General features: G+C 43.3%; 1 protein-coding gene across 1 annotated transcript; it reads right to left on the bottom strand.

Moving 5' to 3' along the window:
* Window positions 1-746: 746 nt before the first annotated feature.
* Window positions 747-11,320, bottom strand: LOC146175818 (uncharacterized). Its single transcript, XM_084582170.1, has 5 exons — window positions 11,287-11,320; window positions 5,978-6,116; window positions 4,714-4,859; window positions 3,230-3,359; window positions 747-1,448 (listed from the first exon to the last, which is right to left on the bottom strand). The coding sequence occupies exons 1-5, from the start codon at window positions 11,318-11,320 to the stop codon at window positions 1,205-1,207; spliced, it is 693 nt and encodes a 230-aa protein (XP_084438296.1). The 3' UTR covers window positions 747-1,204.
* Window positions 11,321-21,167: the final 9,847 nt, after the last annotated feature.

Here is a 21,167-nt window from a genome sequence, read left to right as displayed (position 1 = left end):
TTCTAGGCTGAGTGACTAAACAGATATATTGAGAGCCGGACTTCACCGCGCAGCGGCTTGCTCAAAGCGCGCGCCGTCACCGCTTGAGTTCGGCCGTGAGCAGAGGCAAACCTGGCTAAATGTTTTCTTGCGCGCCACTTTTCGTCTCTATACCTAGTATTGCAAGCGCTATGGACATTTTGAGACTCCTACAGACAAGAACATATCCCAAACCCCGTGCTCATGAGCGGATGGTACCCAACACAATACAAAGACTTGCAAAAGTTGCAAAAACACAGCAGACATGGTTCACGTGACCTGGACATGCCCAAACACAGCATAAACACATCAGGGATACACCGTGATCAGGGAGAATGTCTGAGGCTCAGCTCGGACCCGAAAACACAGCTTGAACTTATCCAACTGGCTGAAGACGCCGCGCCTGGACCCAAGAGCTCCGAGCGGCCGTTTAAGCGAATGGGTAAATCCAATCCTGATCTGTTGGAAAATAAAGCTATTTCAATCAGTCAATCAGTGTTGCGCGCCTGCATGGACCGAGTTTGTGGCGAAAGGAAGAGCAACATTTTTGATCGCCAATATATCCGCTTTTGGTGAAGGTAGGTCAAATATTTGCGTTGGAGAGAGTATACTGGTGGAGTGCCTATCGCTCGCACGCATTTTGTAGTTCTAGTAAATAGCTTTGCATAGTTTCTTTAAACGGCCACATGCTACCCGCAGTAAGTGACCATATACAAATGACACGCAATACAAAAATTTTGTTTATTCTGTACAAGGATCACAGTTTACAGAACGGTCCCCATGCGTTTCTACACGGGCAGCTTCCACTCGACGTCTTTTAACCTCGCGACACTCATTGCACAACCCAAACACGCGCATACGCACAATAAGCGAAAGGAAGGTTGAAACGCCTGGGATGGAATGTGAGATTTCTTGAGTACAGAACCTCGGGGTGTTTGAACCACTACTGAACGGTGGAACCACTGTTCGGACAGCGGTCTATGCGGTGTGATGCATAGATTTATAAAAGTTTATAGTATGCATAAAAGTTATACTGCCAACGTCAACACGTAATAGAGGTTCTAACGTAGTTATGTATAGTCACTGTGGTCAACGCGATGCCGCATTTACAATATCCCATGGGCTCCAAGGATACCACGTTCTCGGTATTCGAACAGTAATAACGCTGGTGCCCTTTCGCGGCCCATCAGCCGAGTGCGGCGGACACCGTGAGGAGGGGCGTGAGGACGGCGCGGAGGTTCTGGTCACTGGGCGCCGTGTCGAAGGTGATGCTGTCGCACTTCCTGTCGCCAGAGCGGTAGCCGGCGCACACTGCGGACAGCAGCTCGCCGGCGTACTTCTCCAGCAGACCTTTGAGGAACTCGCCCACTTCATCGTCGCATTTGCCTTCGACAGCCTTGCGCATGCACTCTTCGAACACGTTGTACTTGCTGCGAGTAGAGAAAATAGAGAAACCATTTATACGAAGCGAGTAGAGGGGACAAGAAAAGAAAAAAAATTAGAAGGGTTCAACGCTGCTGAACCGAATGTGGAGGAAAAGCTTTGGCTGCGGGGTTACAGAGCGTAAGTACATCCTATGTTCACCGGCGTTCTATGCACAACCCACTTTCATGTGCTGCGCATGCGATGCCGGCAGACGCTTTCCTGCTCCACTCGGTCAGCTCTCCGCTGCGGTGCGCGCATGCGCAGTGCGGAAACAACCCTTCTCTGTGCCGGCGCGCGAATCTGCTAGGATGCCGTTACCCTCCTCATCTCTGTGGCGAGCACCACGTACTGACGAATCACTGAGTGACCAAAGAACGCTTTGCACATGCGCAGTGAGGCTGCATAATGGGGCACGTGATGTCACGAGTTGGCACAGTCAGTACGGCGCAGCTGCGGAACACCTGTGGAACGGCGCAGCTAGTTGTCATGGTTACGACGCATGCGCAGTTGTGGTCTCGGACAGGCACAGCGAAACTTTTTTATACTAGCCTAGTGTAGCTTTGGAGAAACGCAAAGAAGGAAAGAGGAAATTGAAATAAAGGAGGCGAGCAGTGGGAAAAAGAAAACGCAGGAGGAAAGAAAGAAGCAAAAGAACGGTGGCAATGCAAATAAAAAAGAAAAAGATAAACCCTGCTTTTAGAGGTGTCACCTCATTTTAAATTCAATTCTAACATGAATTTCGGACAAATAGTGTATTAGCGTCCTTATAAAGGGGTAATTAATGTTTTCCAGACTGAATGCTCTTGTGCTGCGGTAAAGTAGCGGTATAAATTTATGAAAAAAAAAAAGAAACAACGTGCATTTTTCTGGTTGAACTTCTAGGTTTCACGTTGACCTTTGTCATTCAACGCCGCCGGATTACGGACATTGTTTATTCCAGGCAAACAGACATTGAGACTAATTGCACGTGTCTGTGGACAGTAATTGCCTGCCCCATCGGGGCTTTTTTTGCTGTAACCTTTGCAGTGTTTCGTCACGGAAAAGTTTCCTTTGACTCTCACAAAGAACATGCAGAGAAACTTTGTGCGATTAGGTCAAAACAATTCGCGTATAACTTGAGACCCGGAGCATATAATCAGACTTCCTTATTACACCTTTAGACGGGGCCTCTATACTCCGTTTCATACATCAAGTGCAACACTGCCAAAGCTAGAGCTCTTGTTTACGCTCCCCGCATTCGCGATGAAAAATAGTGCCTGCTCTTGACGAGAGGAAATAATAGTTGCTTTGTCTGCAAGCTTAATACATCTTACATTTTCCATCAACTCCGTAAAAAGCACCTGTTTTAGGGAAAAAAGATCGGATTCGGTGAATTTGTATGTTTTGTTTGTTGTTTTCGTTTAGTCGCGTTTTTGCTGCCCCGCAACGCTGCCAGTGGTGCCCTCCGCGCTGCGCAATACAGCGACCTCGACTGCCTCTTCGGAGCGGATTTTTTCTTTAAGATCCGCACTGTGAAGATGTACAGGCATGCGAAGCAAGCTGTTACAAATGTGTATGCTCAGAATAGAGCCCGTTTCCGCAAAAACCACTCGACCACGAAACGCGCAAGTAGTAATACGCCTCCTTTTTTTTTTTTTTTTTTTCTTTCTTGCGGGAATTATTTGCGTAGCTTTCGCTGCGTTGCACCTGATGTATGAAACGGAGTATAGTCTTGTTCGGCATTCAGGTGCTTCAGTAAGATGCGTTATCGGCCTAGTTGGTGCAGTACTTCAGGCATCTTGCTTACCAGCAAGCTCCCCCGATCCTCTGCTTGGTGGGCAGCCTGGAAGCCACGTCAAGGTCAGTCGTTGCGTTTCGGAAGCACTTGTGAATGGATGCTCCGACCTTGTTCATGCAGGGGGCGCTCTTCAAGTATTCTGCATCAGTTCAGATGCAACCAACAGTGTGACGCCTCATTAACCGATGTTTGGACGTCATTTACGGCGACACGCCTAACTACCATGGCCGGTCGGTGCGTGTACACGTACAGAATACTTCAGGCTATCCGTAATCAGGATTGCGACTACCTCTCCAAGTATGTGCCCTACATAAAATGCTATGTATAAAAATCGGCCCCTGGTTAAATGTTCTCTGAAGCATTCACATTTCCGTCAATATTTGTTGTCGCGTCGTTTTCGGTTCACACATGATTTCTCTTTCTCATCACTGACTATCATTATCTATCACTAACTATAACTATCGATCACTGTATACCATCGTTCTTAGATACCAGAACCCCACCGATATCCCGCGGAATCTCGCAGACACATATCGCGCACAGATCTTGCCCAGAATTTCTGCGCACACTTTCTAAGGACGCCATGCACTCTTAAAGTCTTCCGCGCATTCCTCGGGGCATGTTGCATACAGTATGAGAACATTCAATCTGAATAAACTTAGATTTAAACATTCGTAATTCTGGGATCATTCGCTTCAGCCGAGTGTGCCAGTTTTTATACATTGCATTTTATGTATAGGGCCATGATAGGGCACTTACTTGGAGAGATAGTCGCAATCCTGATTACGGATAGCTTGAGGGTATTATTACTTTGCTATTCTGTATGTGTACATGCACCGCATTATTACTAAAGTTACTGTCGTTTAGATGCATGTGTGACCGCCTATCATGCTGCATAAAATCGTACACGGAACAACTAACATCGAAACGCCTATCACACTGATCGCACCTACAGCACGAGTTACCCGACGGGCTCACCCGCTGAATGTGGTTCCTTTCACTCCATTTTTAGATTGCTTCAAGCGTTCCTTCTTTTTTTTTTTTTTTTTTTTTTTCACAGACGATTGAATTATGGAACAACTTGGTTCTCGGCGTTTTCTGCCAAATAACCAATTTCAGAAAGAACTGCCTAATCAAATTACCTGATATTGTTCTGAAACGCTGTATAACCCACTCCTGCTAGGTCTCTAACAAGAGAGAAAGCATTATTTGTAAATAATAATAATAATAATAATAATAATAATAATAATAATAATAATAATAATAATAATAATAATAATAATAATAATAATAATAATAATAATAATAATAATAATAATAATAATAATAATAATAATAATAATAATAATAATAATAAAGGGTGCGCCAATACTTCAATCCTCTCTTACGTTTACGTTATTCGCTTATTCAGTGCTGGCCTCTAGGCTCATGTATTCTGTCCCTCTCCTCAGCCGCATCACTCATGGGGAGACGCTCATTTCGGTCTGACTCACCTTTGTGGTAGTCGGTGGACTGGTCGCAGCGTCCCTCGATCTCTTCCGAGATACCGTCGATGAAGATTGCTCCGATTCCCTGGGCGACGCTGTCTGTGCAACGCTTCAAGTAGTCCCTGGAGCACTCTTCAGATTTCAGCTGTTTGCTGCCAGTTGAAGAAAAGGAGAGAGAGAGAAAAAAAAGAGAGTTGACTACAGTAGTGCAAACTGTAAATGTTCAAGCGCTCATCGCTTGGAGAATCAAAACAATATTATAGTTGGCCAGATGGCCGGATGAGCCGAGTCAAGATGAACAGGACCTGAAAAACTTCTGCAGGAGAGAGAATAGATAATAGGAAGCTGTCGGATGTTAGTGCTTGTAAGCAGCATTATACAATGCTCTAAGCAAACGTACGAGGAGGGGCTGGGTAGGAATGTGAGCGGCATAAAAGAAAGGATACAAGGAGTAGTAGCTAAGAGATAGCTGTAAATAAATCAAACTGAACCGTTGCTATCATGCATGCAGAACTACATTGCATCTACGGTTGTCGTCTGTGCTGCTATATAATATTCCTTGACGTTTCGTCGATACTATGAAAAAAGTATGGCGGCTGCAGGTTTTTTCGGCCGGCACTCTTGTTTTAAGGAGCCATGATGTACAAATTTATCATGGTAAGGAAAAAAACAAGACCTTCTGTATATATTACTGTTTCATTCAACTATTTGCATGATTTTCATTATTACAGAGTGTGAGTGATTATGATGCTCTGAATAGCCCATTTATTTGTTAAAGAGTAGGACAAGCAAGAATAGAAAGATAACTCAAAGTAAGGAGTAAAATTTTGCAAGAAATACCAGGTTGAGAGTTCAGAAGCATATAAAAAAATAATCACAATCATTTATACGTAATTTACAGGCTCGAGTGTTCAAATATTTGTACATTGTTTGTTTCCTTTTTTTTTTTTTTTTTTCTAGAGCTAAATCACTTTGGTCCTATTTGTTCATTTTTTTTTTCTATCAGGCTTGTGCGAAGAGGGGACGGCATGCTTTTATTTTTCCTTTATGAGGAATATTTTTCTGAGAAGAACCAAACTTGTAAACTTGTAATTGAGCTGGGCATAATTAAAAATATCATTATGTGCCCTGTAATAATCGTTGGCTTGTACCGTTTTCAAGCTGGTGGGCCAGGGCTTATCGAGTACGCTTATCAATGCTTTCTCCGCAGTGCATTGTGCAAGCTATGGTTATTACAGCTGACAAAAGTGAACAAAGCTGCCATACTCACGCGCAATACGGCTCAAGCTCTTCGGGTGTGGTGGGGACCTTTTCTGAAGAGCCGAACAAGAAAAGGTCGACCGCGCAGGCATCCAGCTTCACGATGTCACAGTCACCCTTGGGGGCGGCACATGCAAAGCCAAAGAGGCCTAAAAGGAGGAAATATGTGACATACGCTTGAAAAGTTCTGACAAAAAAAAAAAAAAAAACGCAAATCGACGGAAAGCTCAAGATCACAGGTTGTGACCAAACCTTTAGTTTAAACGCCTTAGCTGTGGCGCGGACATTGCTTTCCCGAGTCATGTAAAAAATAACACTGGAAATACCTTCCCCTTGGAAGAATACTCAAACGGAAATAACCTATGGGCTGACCTTCGCACAACCCGAGAGTCCACTCACCGGATGTTAATTTTCAGTTCCCTGTGCAGTCTATGGGTCTTATTTTGGGCCGCTCCTCTTGCTGCTTTCCGCCTTATATTGTGGCTCCTGCTTGTTGCCCATAGTGTCACGTGTTGGCAATGCAGGTTCGACGTCGATAATCGATTTAAGACTACGAGCGGGAGCAGGGTCTAGCAATAAATATTTTTTGTCTCTCTGCCATCAGTAATTTTCAGTTTGCACCCACTCCACGAATATTTTTTGTCTCTCTGCCATCAGTAATTTTCAGTTTGCACCCACTTCACGAATATTTTTTGTCTCTCTGCCATCAGTAATTTTCAGTTTGCACCCACTCCACGAACAGCACGAGGCTTGTGAAATAGACACACATAGAAAAACCGAAGAAAGAAAGAAAACAAAAGAAAAACCGCCAAGCTGGCCAGGTCGACTCACTGGAGCCCGAACATGCCGTATTCAAGTTAAATAAGAGCTGGAAAAAAACAAATAAACAACCCTAATAATAAGATGTTTTTCGGCGCGATGCTACATATCTTATTGTCTAGCGATGTAGCGGTCTGTATACGAGAGACCTTGCGTATACGTAGAAGGTTGGGCTAGTGGGTAGCTCATCACTTGAAACAAAGCTTAGAGCGAGCCAAACAAATAAAAATAATAGACAAGCAAGGAGAGACACATGACAAGCAGTACTTAGGACAAGCTCTCGTCCTGTGTCCTTAGCTCGATCCATCAAAGTTTTTTTTTTTTTTTTGGTGCTTTTTTTTTTTTTTCGTCATGAGAGACCGCAGTGAGTGCAAGCTGTCGTCCCTGACAAATAAGTAGCAGTCAAATAATTACCACGTTAAAACTCAAGTGAAGAGCGGTTTTCTTCGAATATAATCGATTAAAGAGCACCGCACGCAAATTCACGGCTGGATCCCGCCATCGACATGTGGTTGGTTTTTCTTCTAATTTCTATTCAGTTATCACTGAGCTGTAAAAACGTCTGGCTTGTGGAGTTTAACGTCCCAAAGCGATTCAGGCTATAAGAGACGCCATAGTGGAGGACTCCGGGAATTTCGACCACCTGGGGTTCTTTAACGGGCACCGACATCGCACAGCACACAGACGCCTTGCTTTTCGGCTCCATCAAAAAGTGGCCGCAGAGGCCGGGATTCGATCCCGCATCCTTGGGCACAGTAGTCGAGCGCTTAATCACGGCGCCACTCCGGAGGGACTAGGTGTAAAAAGGGTTTCATGATTAATTTCCCGTTAACATCACCACGACAAACAAACAAACAAACAAACAAACAAACAAACAAACAAACAAACAAACAAACAAACAAACAAACAAACAAACAAACAAACAAACAAACAAACAAACAAACAAACAAACAAACAAACAAACAAACAGTCCGTGATGCTTTTCTTGCTTTCGTTGACTGTTGGTGTTATTATGATCGCAATAATAGCCTTCACTTCCCTACACTTGTCTCCCGTCATCTCGTGCTGGCGAAAGTGAGTGTTGATCATTTAATGGTTACCAATAGGGAATACGAGGCCCGCCGAGATTTAATTTCGGAGAATGCTCCAAATGTGTGATCGCACGTGACTGGGTATGTTAGTATACTGCTCTCGCTTTCAGTTTTTTACCCTAGCTGAAGGGGGAAAATCTATCTGCTTCGTCTTTTCTCTTTATTGCAGGAAGAGGTAAAAGTTGAATGTCTTCAGTTTTCGCGTTATACAACAAAATCACCCTGTGACGGCGCTCGGTCGAACCTGTTAGCGCTACGCAACACATCAGTAAGCAGTATCACTAGGTGTACGCCTTTGTAATACTAAACTCGAACAAACGGGTTCAGCTAGAATTCCAGGCTATGTATTCAGTAAAACACTTAGGCCTAGGTTGTCTGTTAAGTAGACATACTTTATGCAGTAGTGCACCTATTGCAACGTTCAGAATAGGGGCAAAATGTCTAGTCCCCAGCCAGCAACACGCACGGGATTTCCGTTCACAGGAGAAACACGAAAAGCTTGCATAGCGCTTAAAGACAAACACAAGGCCAAAGAAATCTCTGGAGGAAAGCTCTTAAAAGGAAAGACTAACAGCGCTAAGAAATAGACACTCACAAATAGGCACACAGGACAGGCGCTGACAGTGTCTATTTGTTAGCGCTGTTAATCTTTCCTTTTAAGAGCAATGCACCAACTAGCCCAGCAATTAGTTTTACTTGACTAAATCTCTGGAGTTTTCGATGATACGTGGCAATGAGTCTAGCGTTACATCTGTTTTACACAGCTGCAGACAGTAAACAAAAGTTGCGGCCACTCCTAAAACCACGATTCCTTTCCCTCAAGCCCCCTTACGCACGCACGCCCCCCCCCCTCACAACCATACAAGCAAGCACAGACATACACACGTTGGTATGTCGCGGAGGCAGCATGAAGTCAGTGTTGGATAAATTGATCTTTCCGCTATGTGCGTGCCTGGAGACTACAAAAACAAGCGCCAGATAGCACAACTCCTTAAGGGCGTCGACACGTCGATCGCACACGTGTAACTTGCAAGGATGAAAAGGAAAAGGAAAAGAAAAACATGCTTGAGCAAGACGTTCGCGGAGCGAATGTAAATAACAAGTACATGTTGCTGTGCGTTCGTATCACACTGCGGTTTGTGTTTATTCGTGGGGTGCTGATTTCGTCACCTCCAGGCTTACTTGCCCGTGTCCACGAGATCCACGACTGCAATTACATCCCTCCGCTTTCCTTTTGCCGTCTACTAGGGCGACGCGTGCTTGAGATTGTTAGCACACTTTCCCATTTTCACAGAATCCATATTGGTTGACACTTCTCCGGCGCCTTCTACTATGGCGACCGTTACTGGCAACGTGGTGTTCATTTAAGGACGTTATAGCCCTCATACCACACAATGCCTACCATACCTTACCTTATAATATGATATACCAAAACATGCTAGTGACCTTCACACATTATTAGCTGGTCAGCAGATGAGAGCGTGCCAGAAGCCTAGCCATCTCTTTTATGTTTTCGATTTAAAAACTTCTACACGTGTGTCTTCAGTAAATTTAGGGAAAAATTGGCTGCGTTGGTGGGGTAGTAGTCGATTAATTTTATGCATTGAAGCTAAGATTACAGTTAAATGTAAGCGTTAACAGTACAAAGCATATTCCCCCGCATACTACCCTTTCCTTTAAACGTTATTCAGCTCTCGGCGCCGCGTCTGTATTTGATCCTTTCGTCACAATTTAATCTAAATTAGGCACTCCGTTTTATGTCCTAGGGCCATAGAGAATGCCAGCCTAGTCGATGTGTCAAACTGTAAATGTAATACGCATGAATTCTGCGTCACTTCTCCTTTTCTAAAGAAATAATGCACGCTTCATAAGCCAGAAAAATCCCGGCCGCGGTTGCCGCTTTTCGATGGCGGCAAAAAGCAAGCCACTTACGTGCTGTGCGATGTCAGTGCACGCTAATGAACTCCAGGTGGTCGAAATCACTGGAGCCCTCCACTACGGTGCCTCTCATAGCATGGGTCACTTTGTGACGTTAAATCCCATAAACCAAGCATAAACCCGACAAGTTGGATTACTGTTAACGTTTCCAAGGTCCCCTTGCAGCCTGGGTAGACTGACCACTGGCATCTGACTTGAATCAACGTGGGTACACAGACTCGCATCCTTTTTAGAAGGACTCATTGACAACTGCACGCAGGATGGAACCATTAACGAAAGGGACAGGCTCATAATCTTACTCGCCAGCCTTGCTATCTCAAAACTTTAGCATCGATGCATTTGCGCTAATTTTACGATGACGGCATTCCGTCAAGACGAGAAAAATGTTGACAAAGCGATCGCAACTGGAAGCACACGCGCGCAAACTAATCAGGGTCTATATTCCGAGTTGTCGTTTTCACCCTCATTCCATTGGTGAAAACGCCACAACCGGAAGCGGTGTCACCCGAACTGACATCCCGTTTCGGTGTTCCCACCACTCAGATAACTCGAGGTGATGGCTTAAACGACACGAACTTCGAACACGGACCCTTGTTTAGCATTTCGTGGAGGCAACGTACGGTTTCACTGCTTTTTATTTTTTTCTCTCGGTCTGCCAGGAATATACGAATGCGTGGGGTTACTTTTCGCAGGAAAGGCGGCTTCTCCACAGTCGCTGAAGTATAACTAGGCTGTTTTGAACGAATTACTGAGTTTTCGTCTTGCAGTGCAAAAGCAGTCGCTTCTCACAGATAAGTACGAACACGCAGCTGACATGCTTTGCAGGGATGTTGCCATCAATGCGTCGTGTACAAGGTCAGCATTGCCCGAGCGCGTTAGCTTCAGTTCTAACTTCATACTTAAAACACAGAAAAACGTTTTTCCTCTACTTGCTTACTACTTACGTTTGAAAACAAGACTCGCGTAGAAAATGAATCAAAGTGAAGTTTAATATCCTATTCCACTTGGTCGAATAAAGGGTGACGTGCGCTTGCGCGACCCCCTTTTTTTTTTCTGAATTTATGACCACACTGAAGCTTCATTCTGTACCAGGAAAGTTTATGCTGATTAGGCTAAAAGAAGACAGGTTTAAATTGGTCAGTGCCACATAGCCACTTATGCAGAACGAGACGCTTGCGATAAGTCAGGGCTTGTACGGTAATGCATAACAATGACTCACGTGCGACGACGTGTGCAGGGACAGCACGCCTGAATATTTAGACTTTTCATCTCAAGTAAGGAGTCATCTGACATATGGTCTTCACTCTTACATAAAGACATCCAGGTTAGGCGATAACAAAACCATGCTGGCAATGACACTTATAAGCTAAGTCATGATCGTTATAAGTGCATAGCTTTTCCCAAGTGACCTGTTTTCCGTTGTTATAGATGATCATACGGTGCTATCAATGGAATGGCCAAAGTCACCCACCAATTAGCACGAGGCTGAATCCACTTCTCGTCATGGTTGTCGAATGCGTTCGCGCTCGGGTAAAAGGACGAAGCAAAAACACGTTAAGGCTTTGGGAGGTTACGAGATTCCTCAGTTCTTTTTATAGGCGTCCACGGTCAAGGGGCGAGGGCTACCCTGGTCGACAGCGTCTACGCAGGAAAAAAGAGTCGATGCGCGAGGACTATTAGAGAGAAATCTTGAGAGATATCTTCGAAGGCGAGAGCCCTAGCGTGCAGTAAATGCCGTCGCGTGTGGAGCGCGTACGATCATACACAGTCACAGGTGTCGTTATTTTTCCTCATATTTTGCATTCAAACGCAGAGCGCACGAAAAGCGTCAGTTTGCTGCCCTAAATGATTACCAAGAAAAAAAGAAAAAAGAAAACAGGATTAATACTCGAAGTGAACACTTGCCAGTTACGTAATTATTCGAAAACAGTGCGAATACATTCGCAATTGCATACTTTCGTCGATGTGGCCAATAGGCATACACATAAGTGTCAATAAAAGCACGTGCCTGTGGCGTTAGAGTTTGGCTGCTATGCCATATAGGCCGAGGAATTCAATTCCCGCCGCGCGGAAGACTGTCGTCGGAGGTGTACATGATAAATACCTGTATGCTTTGCAGTGCCGGCGCACATAAAATGATTATCTCCAGGTGTTAGAAGTTGATCCAGAATCTCATTACACAGCGTGTTCCAATAGCGTGCGTGATACTTATGGACGTCAGCCCTATACCTAACACTGCCGATAAACAAGCGTGTGTAGTGCGCAGTGTTCTATCGGCTTATATTTACATTATGTCGGCCGATATCTCGGACAGTAACGTGAAATACACGTCTATACCCTACCTAAGCCAATCGTTCGAATTGGTTTGTAGGGTTTAACGTCCCAAAACGACTCAGGCTATATGAGAGACGCCGTAGTGGAGGACTCCGGAAATTTCGACCACCTGGGGCTCTTTAACGTGCACTGACATCGCACAGCACACGGGTGTCTTGCTTTTGACCTCCATTGAAAAATCGTCGCTGCGGCCGAGATTTGATCCCTCGTTCTTGAGTACAGAAGTCGAGCGCCCTAATTATTGACTGAGCCACCACGGCATAGCCTAAAACAATCGTCCTAATTTTTTTTTTTCACGCACATTTTATTTTCCCCAAGGAAGGGATACATGGCGAAAAAGGGGGACGGGAGAAAAAGCTGCACAGCAGCGCTTGACAATGCTCCGGCCATCCAGGCAACAGTGACACACTGTTTGGTATAACATTTTCTTCAATGATTGCAGAGATGAAAATTAATTACACTATGGACAGATTGAACATTGATATCTTGGGTATCAGCGAGCTCAAGTTGACCGGAATGGCAGAATTTAACTCCGGCGACCATTATGTCTTTTATTGTGGGCACGAATCCAAGAGAAGGAATGGGGTCGCTCTCATAGTAAATAGAAGAATGGGCAAAGCAGTGCTAGGGTACAACCCCAAAAACGACCGAATGATTTCACTTCGGATCCAAGGTCACCCTGTCAACATAACAGTTATCCAAGTCTATGCACCGACCACTACTGCTAAAGAAGCTGACGTTGAGAGATTTTATGCGGACCTACAATGCCTTTTAGACCGCACCCCATCATCAGACGTCGTTTTTCTCATAGGAGACTGGAATGCTAAGGTAGGGAGTGAAGAAATATCCGGAATTACAGGCAAGTTCGGTCTTGGTGAGCCAAATGAAGCTGGGCAGAGGCTAGTAGAGTTTTGTCAAGAAAACAACCTGACCATAGCGAATACTCATTTTCAACAGCACAAGAGGCGCCTGTACACATGGACTTCACCGGACGGTCTGTACAGGAATCAGATCGATTATATTATTTGCCGGCAGAGATGGAGAAGCGCTATACAAGCTGTAAAAACAAGGCCTGGGGCCGATTGTGGCACCGATCATCAGCCTCTTGTTGCCAAGATTAAGCTTCGATTGAGGAAAGCGCAGAAAACTATAAGGCCTTTCAGGTATAATCTGGATCAAGTTCCATTAGAATATGCTGTGGAAGTGAGGAATCGATTTCAAGAATTAGATCTAGAAGGCAAATAGCCTGAAGAGATGTGGACTGATGTTCGTGATATAATACAAGAAGTTGCTACTAAGGTAGTTCCAAAGCAAAAGAAATGCAAGAAAGCAAACTGGTTATCTGAAGAGGCTTTGCAAATAGCTGAGGAAAGGAGGATGGCAAAAGTTATGGGGGAAAGAGAAAGATACAAGGTTCTCAATGCAGATTTTCAGAAAATAGGAAGGAGAGATAAGAATGCCTTCCTGAACATACAGTGCCAAGCAGTTGAGGACAACAGCCAATTGAGGAACACAAGAGCTCTGTATAAGACAATCAAAGATATCAAAGGAAGCTTCTGTGCTAAGCTGGGCGTGATAAAGGACAAACGAGGCAAGGACCTCACTGAAGCCGCAGAGATAAAGAAGAGATGGCAGGAATACACAGAAGAACTGTACAAGAAGGACCCGAATGTGCAAACCCAACATAAGACGGTTGTGATCATTGATCTCGAGCCGGGCATCCTGAAGAGTGAAGTTGAATGGGCCTTAGACAGCCTTGCTAAGAACAAAGCTGGCGGAATTGATGGCATCCCAGCTGAGTTGCTTCTAAACCTCAACCATGACGCTGTTAACATTCTGCATACAATATGTCAGAAGATTTGGACAACCCTGCAGTGGCCACAGGATTGGAGGAGGTCAGTTTACATCCCCATTGCAAAGAAAGGCAGTGCCAAAGATTGTTCCAACTACTGCACGATCGCGCGTATTTCGCATGCTAGCAAGGTGATGTTGAAAATCCTCCAAGGTAGGCTGCAGCAGTATGTGGATCGGGAGCTTCCGGACGTGCAAGCTGGGTTTCGCAAGGGCAGAGGAACTAGAGACCAAATTGCCAACCTTCGCTGGATCATGGAAAAAGCAAGAGAGTTCCAGAAACCCATCTACTTCTGCTTTATTGATTATGCGAAAGCGTTTGACTGCGTAGATCACTGCAGATTGTGGCAAGCTCTCCAAGAGATGGGAGTTCCAATTCACCTCATCTGTCTCCTTAGGAACCTGTATGAAGGGCAAGAGGCCACAGTCAGAACTGGGCATGGTCTTACTGATTGGTTTCCGATTAAGAAAGGAGTGAGGCAGGGCTGCATACTGTCGCCCTGCTTATTTAACCTATATGCAGAGTGCATCATGAGGAAGGCCGGTCTGAACGAGTCTTCAGCTGGAGTGAATATTGCTGGAAAACGTATTGTAAAAGAAGGCTAGGTCGAGACGGCGAGGTCGTAACGGCAAGGACAGCCAAGCCTTGTCTAACGTTTTAATCCGATCACGAACCCAGGCGCGCGCCGGAGCCGGCGCCGCGGGACGATGATGATGGTATGTACAAATGAAAGAAGAAGATCATGGCATGTACAAATGAAAGAAGGTCCACAGAAGGCTCACAGTATCAACAACCTTAGATATGCGGATGATACCACTTTAATGGCAGAAAGTGAAGCGGAACTCAAGAGACTTCTGATGCTCGTACAAGAAGAGAGTGAGAACTTTGGGCTTAAACTGAACATTAAAAAGACAAAGATCATGGCGTCTTGCCCTATCAAGTCCTGGAGCATCAATGGACAAGAGGTGGAAGCTGTGACAGATTTTCTCTTCTTGGGCTCCAAGATTACCTCGGAAGGAGACTGCAGCCATGAAATTAGGAGACGCCTGCTTCTGACCGCCTATTAAAGAGCAGAGACATTAGTCTGCCAACCAAGATCCGTATAACTCGTGCTATGGTCTTTCCAGTTGTGATGTATGGATGCGAGAGTTGGACTGTGAAAAAGGCTGACCGCCGAAGAATTGACGCGTTTGAATTGTGGTGCTGGCGAAGACTCTTGAGAGTTCCTTGGACTGCCAGAAGATCAAATCAGTCAATACTGTCGACCATAAACCCTGACTGCTCATTGGAGGGTCAAATTCTAAAGTTAAAGCTCAGGTACTTTGGTCATCTGATGAGAAGAGAGGAGGCACTGGAGAAAGATTTGATGTTGGGAAAGGTTGAGGGTCACCGGAGAAGGGGTAGGCAACGAACGCGATGGTTAGATGGCATCCTCGAGGCACTGCAGATGAAGTTATGTGATGTTAGGAAGATAGTGAGAGACCGGAGAGCGTGGCGTGACATGGTCCATAAGGTCACGAAGAGTCGGACACGACTGAACGACTGAACTGATACAGATGCAAAATACAAATAACATATAATTGTACGCAAAACTACATATTGAATATTATACAATAAGTAAAATAAATATTATAGGCTGATTCATAATGAAAAAAAAAATACAGGATAGAAATACATTTTTAATCTTCGAGGCAAGCTGTTTACAGAGATATTTCGAAGATGTGCTTTTTGCTTAGCTTCATTACGGTTATGTTTTTTGTTGTGAAGTCGTTTAGTGTGTTTAGAAGTGTGTGAGCAATTCGTTGACGGCCATAGTTCACGAGAAAGGAATTTTCCATGGCAGTTGATGGCAGTCAAGGTAAGTATAATGCTGTTTCTGTAGATTGGCTAGTGTGAGAAAAGAATCGAGCTTTCCTTGTACCGCTCTAGAGTAATTTCTTTCGAGTTTGTACTGGTAAATATTGTCAGCTTTTATAATTTTATTTTTTCTGGAAAAGAACTTCAGTATGATCATAAAACGGTACATTTTCTATTGCTCGAAAGGCTTTTTTTTTTTTTTTTTTTTTTGCAACAAGGCTAGTCTGTTCAAATTTTGTGAAGTTGTTTCTCTCCATACCAGGGTGCAGTAGCTAAGATGGGACTCGAACAAGTCGTTATACAATAGCTTTTTAATTTTTGCTGGAAATAAATGGCGATTTCTATTCAGGATACCTACCAGTTTTCGCACTTTGGAGCAAACATAATGACGTTGTTTGTTATTTTCCAAAGTTTGTTCCCTTAGGGATCATATGATACTTCCCGCATGGGCTCCACTGTAACAATCATCTCGTATAACGAAGAAAATAAAAACAGACGAAGAAAAAAAGGCAGTGGTGAGACATAGCTGAGCTCAAGTTTTACACGCGAAAGCACGTATGTTTTAGGCCTAGGTAGGTCTCTTAAGATTAAATGAGCCTAACACGCTTAATTACCAATGTGTGTCAATGCGTGCTCAGACATATTCAGACTTCATTTTCTAACCTGTACTTCAGGCAGTTTATTTAATTGGGGTTAGTCAAGCCTAATTGGGTTTGGTCTTGGTCGTGGTCATATAGTCATGGCCACTCATAGAAACTCATATAACGAAGCAAAGCTAGGCTTGGTTGGTTATTGCCGGCTACACTTGGTCAGGCGGATAGAAATCGGAATCCTAAAATCGAAGAAATCCATTTTGCTAACTTTAATGCGCTTTCGCATTAAATTAAAATTGAGGAGGTGCCTAATCCACGCAGCACTCCATTTTCCGTCAAATTTAGTTGTGACTCTCGAGTCGTGTGTATTTCTTCGAGCAAGACGATTACAATTTTGCCGCGTTTTGATAAGGCAACATATGCTGACTATGGTACTTGCCCCCCGGCGTCATCAGTGAAGTATATTGCTTCTCTTCTCGCGCAGTTATTAGAACTGGATGCACCCTTAAACGATAGTTATGTTTCAGAAAATGCTCAGTGGAAACTTGTTCTTTAACATTTCACATATTTGGTTTGTACTGAAGAAAACTGCTTTTGAGTAGCAATACGAGCAGAGGACCTACTGTCCGAAGCACGGATTTCAAAATCCGTACAAAAGCAGGCGAGACCTTACTTTCTTTTATGCGGTTTAATGAGTTTGTTTCATCGGTAACGATGTCGTAGCAGTTGCTTATCTACTAGACACTATCGCGATCCTCATTGGCCAAGCTATTTAATTCCCTTACAAAGATGTGTAATGAGTTTTTTATTTAAAGTAAGTGATTTTAGATATCAGGTTCATCAGGTATTTTTGATGGCTTCTGACTTTATTTTCTGATGCATTGCTGTAGAAAGCTAGCTGCCTTCTTTCTGTTAATATTTGATGATTATGTTTCTGCTGACATTCAGGTTATTTGTAATGTATAAATGAAATAATTGGCGCGCATTTCTGCGTACATTATGGCAGATTTTATTTTTCTTGTGCTAAAAAAAGAAAAAAAAAGTATCGAATCACTTTTCTTGTTTTGTCTTTCTAACATCGCATGCGCAGCAGTTATGCTGCAGCCGCCATTCAGCAAACAGCTTCCATCAACCCTGTGAAAGGAGCAAACAACAAGAACATCCAGATTGCCGCACTAAATGCAGTAGAAATACATGCCACCCCTATGCACTTTGTGGATCCGAACATATTCGTAGCCCGCGCTTATGCTTATATATCTTAATTATGCTCCTGCTTCATAGTCCAGAGAGTGTAATAATCGAAATTCTCTAAAGTACGCCTGACGTAGCTTACACAATTTATATCGGGTGATAATCGAGAGTTTTAACTGAGAAGGTCTGCTAGTTGGTGCCATTATTACTGCGTAACAACTGACAAAAATGTACAAGCAGTGCTTGAAAATAATATAGCTCTGATGTCTGCATGCATCACTATTTCTGCAGACATTTTACATTAGAGAAGTCCGCGCAAAAGCTAATCAAGAATTTACGAAGACACTACGACGCAAAACGTCATCAAGCATTTATGATATCGGTATGGTGAAAGAACACAAGAGATGTTGCTTTTGTGATTCATTTCTCCTGAATCATCATGATTATATCCTAACGACATCAGAAAATCAATACTCAATCTTGTAAGGAAAGAAGACTGGCGCGAGCGACACAAGATATCACGCTGACATTCTGAAAGGCGATAGCAATATCCGATGGCTTCAATACGAAAAAAAAAAAAAACCTGTAAATAAAAACGACACACGTAGAAAAGGACTAGGAGGATAGCATGCAATGCCGCGATAGTTGGGTTTTTGATCTTTACAACCTGCCCTCACAGTTCAGACATAAAAGCATGAATACAGGATTCGGGCCAGCCTTTGCTTCTCCAGCTTACCGTTATTACTCTGATTTTTCCCTCTCAATATTCTTCTTGTACTTTTTTTTGGGCCAGCAGTTATTTATACTATGCATGTGTTGATAGATAATAGTTGTTGTACTAAGTCTTCAATGCGCACTCCAGTCCTTTCTATGTCGCCGCCGCAGTGATTCCTAAAGCACAGCGCCGCTGCCGCTCTGAAGACTATCTTATACAGACACGGTAGTGCTAAAAAACAAAAGAAAACAAGAATGTTATGTATCAGCTGAATTTAGTAACACAAATGTTTCTTTTTCTTTCTTTTTTTTTGCAAAAGAAGCCAGGCGGGCGACGGCGGGGCAAGTACAAAGATAAAAGTATGTTCATATCTGCGTTTGGTTTTCGGTATCATTCCCGCGACTACGGGCACCCAGAGTAAGTTTTTGAGCACATCCATCCAGTGTTCAGACTAACCAAATAAAACAAAGCTGTCTGGTCGTTTGTACGCTGCAGCACTTCCTTAGGAAAACATGGGATGACTTTTTGATTTAAAATCAGCGATTTTAGAGATCACACTCGTCAGGTATTTCTCATGACTTCTGAGCTTATTTTGTGACGAATTGCTGACGAAAGTTGGCCATCGTTTTCTGATTATGATTTGATAGTGTGTTCTTGGTGGCGTTCTGAGGTAATTGATGAATTCACGAAACATTTATCGAGCATTTTGTCGCTTTTTTTTGATGAAAATTAAATAGAGGTTTGGTAACAAAAAATGTCGAATGACGCTTCCTGTAGTATTTTTAACATGCCACAAATGCTGTAGTAATGCTTCCTTCAACTCCGTGCAAACAGCCACATTGTTACCTTTATCTGAAACTGAATGAACCAGGATTAAACCTGCCATTCAGCAAACAGCTATCAACCCTCCGAAAAGAGCATGTGTTAACCTCGAGAATATCGCATCACAAATAAGTGGTAATACATCCCACTCCAATGCACTTGCGTCAACCGAACTGCAGACCCCGCGTTCATGCTTATATATTCCCAATGGGAGGCCTGCAGCAAGTGTTGATGGTGTGTTCATAATAATCCTAGTTTTGTAAAAGCTTCCGATGTCATGAGTGCAGGCTGTAGCAGATATTAATCGAGAGAATTATCTGGAAAGGTCTGTTAGCTAATGTGCATCATTACTGCGCGAGCAATTCGGAAAAAAAAAAATGGGGAGGGGAAGCTCTAAATGATGCTGCTCTAATGCGTTCATGCATCACAACTTCTGCTGACCTCTTACACCAGAAAAGTTCATGCGAAAACTCGCCAAAAAAATAATGATGTCAGTCTGATGCAATAACGTTAATAAAAAAAATGATTTTATGGGCAGTACGACAAAAAAACCTGATGCGAGAAACTCATGAATAAATTATTTTGTCAGTATGATACAGCACATGATAAATGTTGCTTGTATGATTAACATTTCAGGACTCATCTTGATTACATCAAAAGGATATCAGAAATTCAATATTCACTCTTGCAAAGGCGAGTCGTTCCTTAAAAACATTCGTTCGAAAACACCATTTATTGTTTGCAATAGCGGTTCTTTCGTTTGAATGCTTCTTTCCTGAATTCAGTTTCAACAGGAAAGTACTGCCGTAACTCGTTTGTTTTCGGTGGAAATTGGGACAAATTGCCAGGCACGTACCTCTCCGCAACACTGTCTCTCTTCAAATGCTAATTATAATGCATAGTGCATAGTGTGGAAATCACCACCTTGATACTGGCACCTGCTTCATTCAGGTCACGTAAAGTTCGAGCTTTCCCGATAATATGTTTCATTCGGCCTTCTCGACCTTGATGTTGGATCCGCGGACGGGCGTGTGTTTTCGTTTTGTGTCACCGCATCAGGTTCTTATGCTTCCGTGGGAACGTTTTTTGCATGCCTAAACACCTACCACATTGACAATAAGTCTAGCATCGACAATTTGAGTTTCAGGTATGACCATCAGCCTTAATTGCATGAACCAAATCACTTTTGAAAAATTTCGCTGTCTGCAATTAAAGGAAATAACTTTTCGTTTCTTCGGGCATAAAACAAGAATGACCAAACTAAGGTACTCTTTTGTTATTTACATTCAATGCTTGTTCATACGCCTTACTTGAAACATTTATCAGTTTTTCAAAGTCCGAAGAAAGGACAAGGGGCACCCTGCTAAAGGGCTGTTTTCTTTCTATTTTTAGCAAACATCCCAGACACTTTAAATTGCTTCATAAACGCCGCTTTAATTATTTATTTTTATGGAACGCTCGTATTTTGCGTGAAATTCTATTATCATCGCTGTGCATTTTTCTGCTTTCTAAATCTTAATAATTAGGAACTTGCGGTATGAACGGTATGAATTTCTGTATAGGGTAGGGAAGGGCTGGTGTGTGGGTGTTGTGCGTGATGCTGTGAAAGCTTTTTATGGTATAATATATGTAACAGAAGGTCATACTATTTATCCCGACTAGGTAGCGGCAGTGAAATAGCAGAGCAGTTGCGGATATGGTAAATATTACTCAGGGGATACATCTTCAACATAAGCAAATAGCGAAACGTATCCATACGGACTGTATATAAGAAAATGTTTAAAACGTTGACCGGGGGAAGACACACGCCCGTATACACTAAGCAACAAACGCCAAAGCACCTTTTGGTTTCCTGTTTTCCCGTCTTGCTATTAAGAAGAAAAAAAAAAAATGGCTGAGGCTTAAGTTTGCTAAATCTAGCTAGGCAAAGCGAAAGCGCTGTTTGGCTTGGTTTTGCTATGGCTTGGCTTTGGTTTGGCTTAGGTTTA

The sequence above is a fragment of the Amblyomma maculatum genome, chromosome 10, assembly GCF_055883805.1.
Source record: "Amblyomma maculatum isolate TAMU_Amacu chromosome 10, ASM5588380v1, whole genome shotgun sequence".
Lineage (NCBI taxonomy): Eukaryota > Metazoa > Arthropoda > Arachnida > Ixodida > Ixodidae > Amblyomma > Amblyomma maculatum.
Note: the sequence above shows the minus strand (reverse complement) of the source record. Positions and strands in the feature narration are given on the sequence as shown.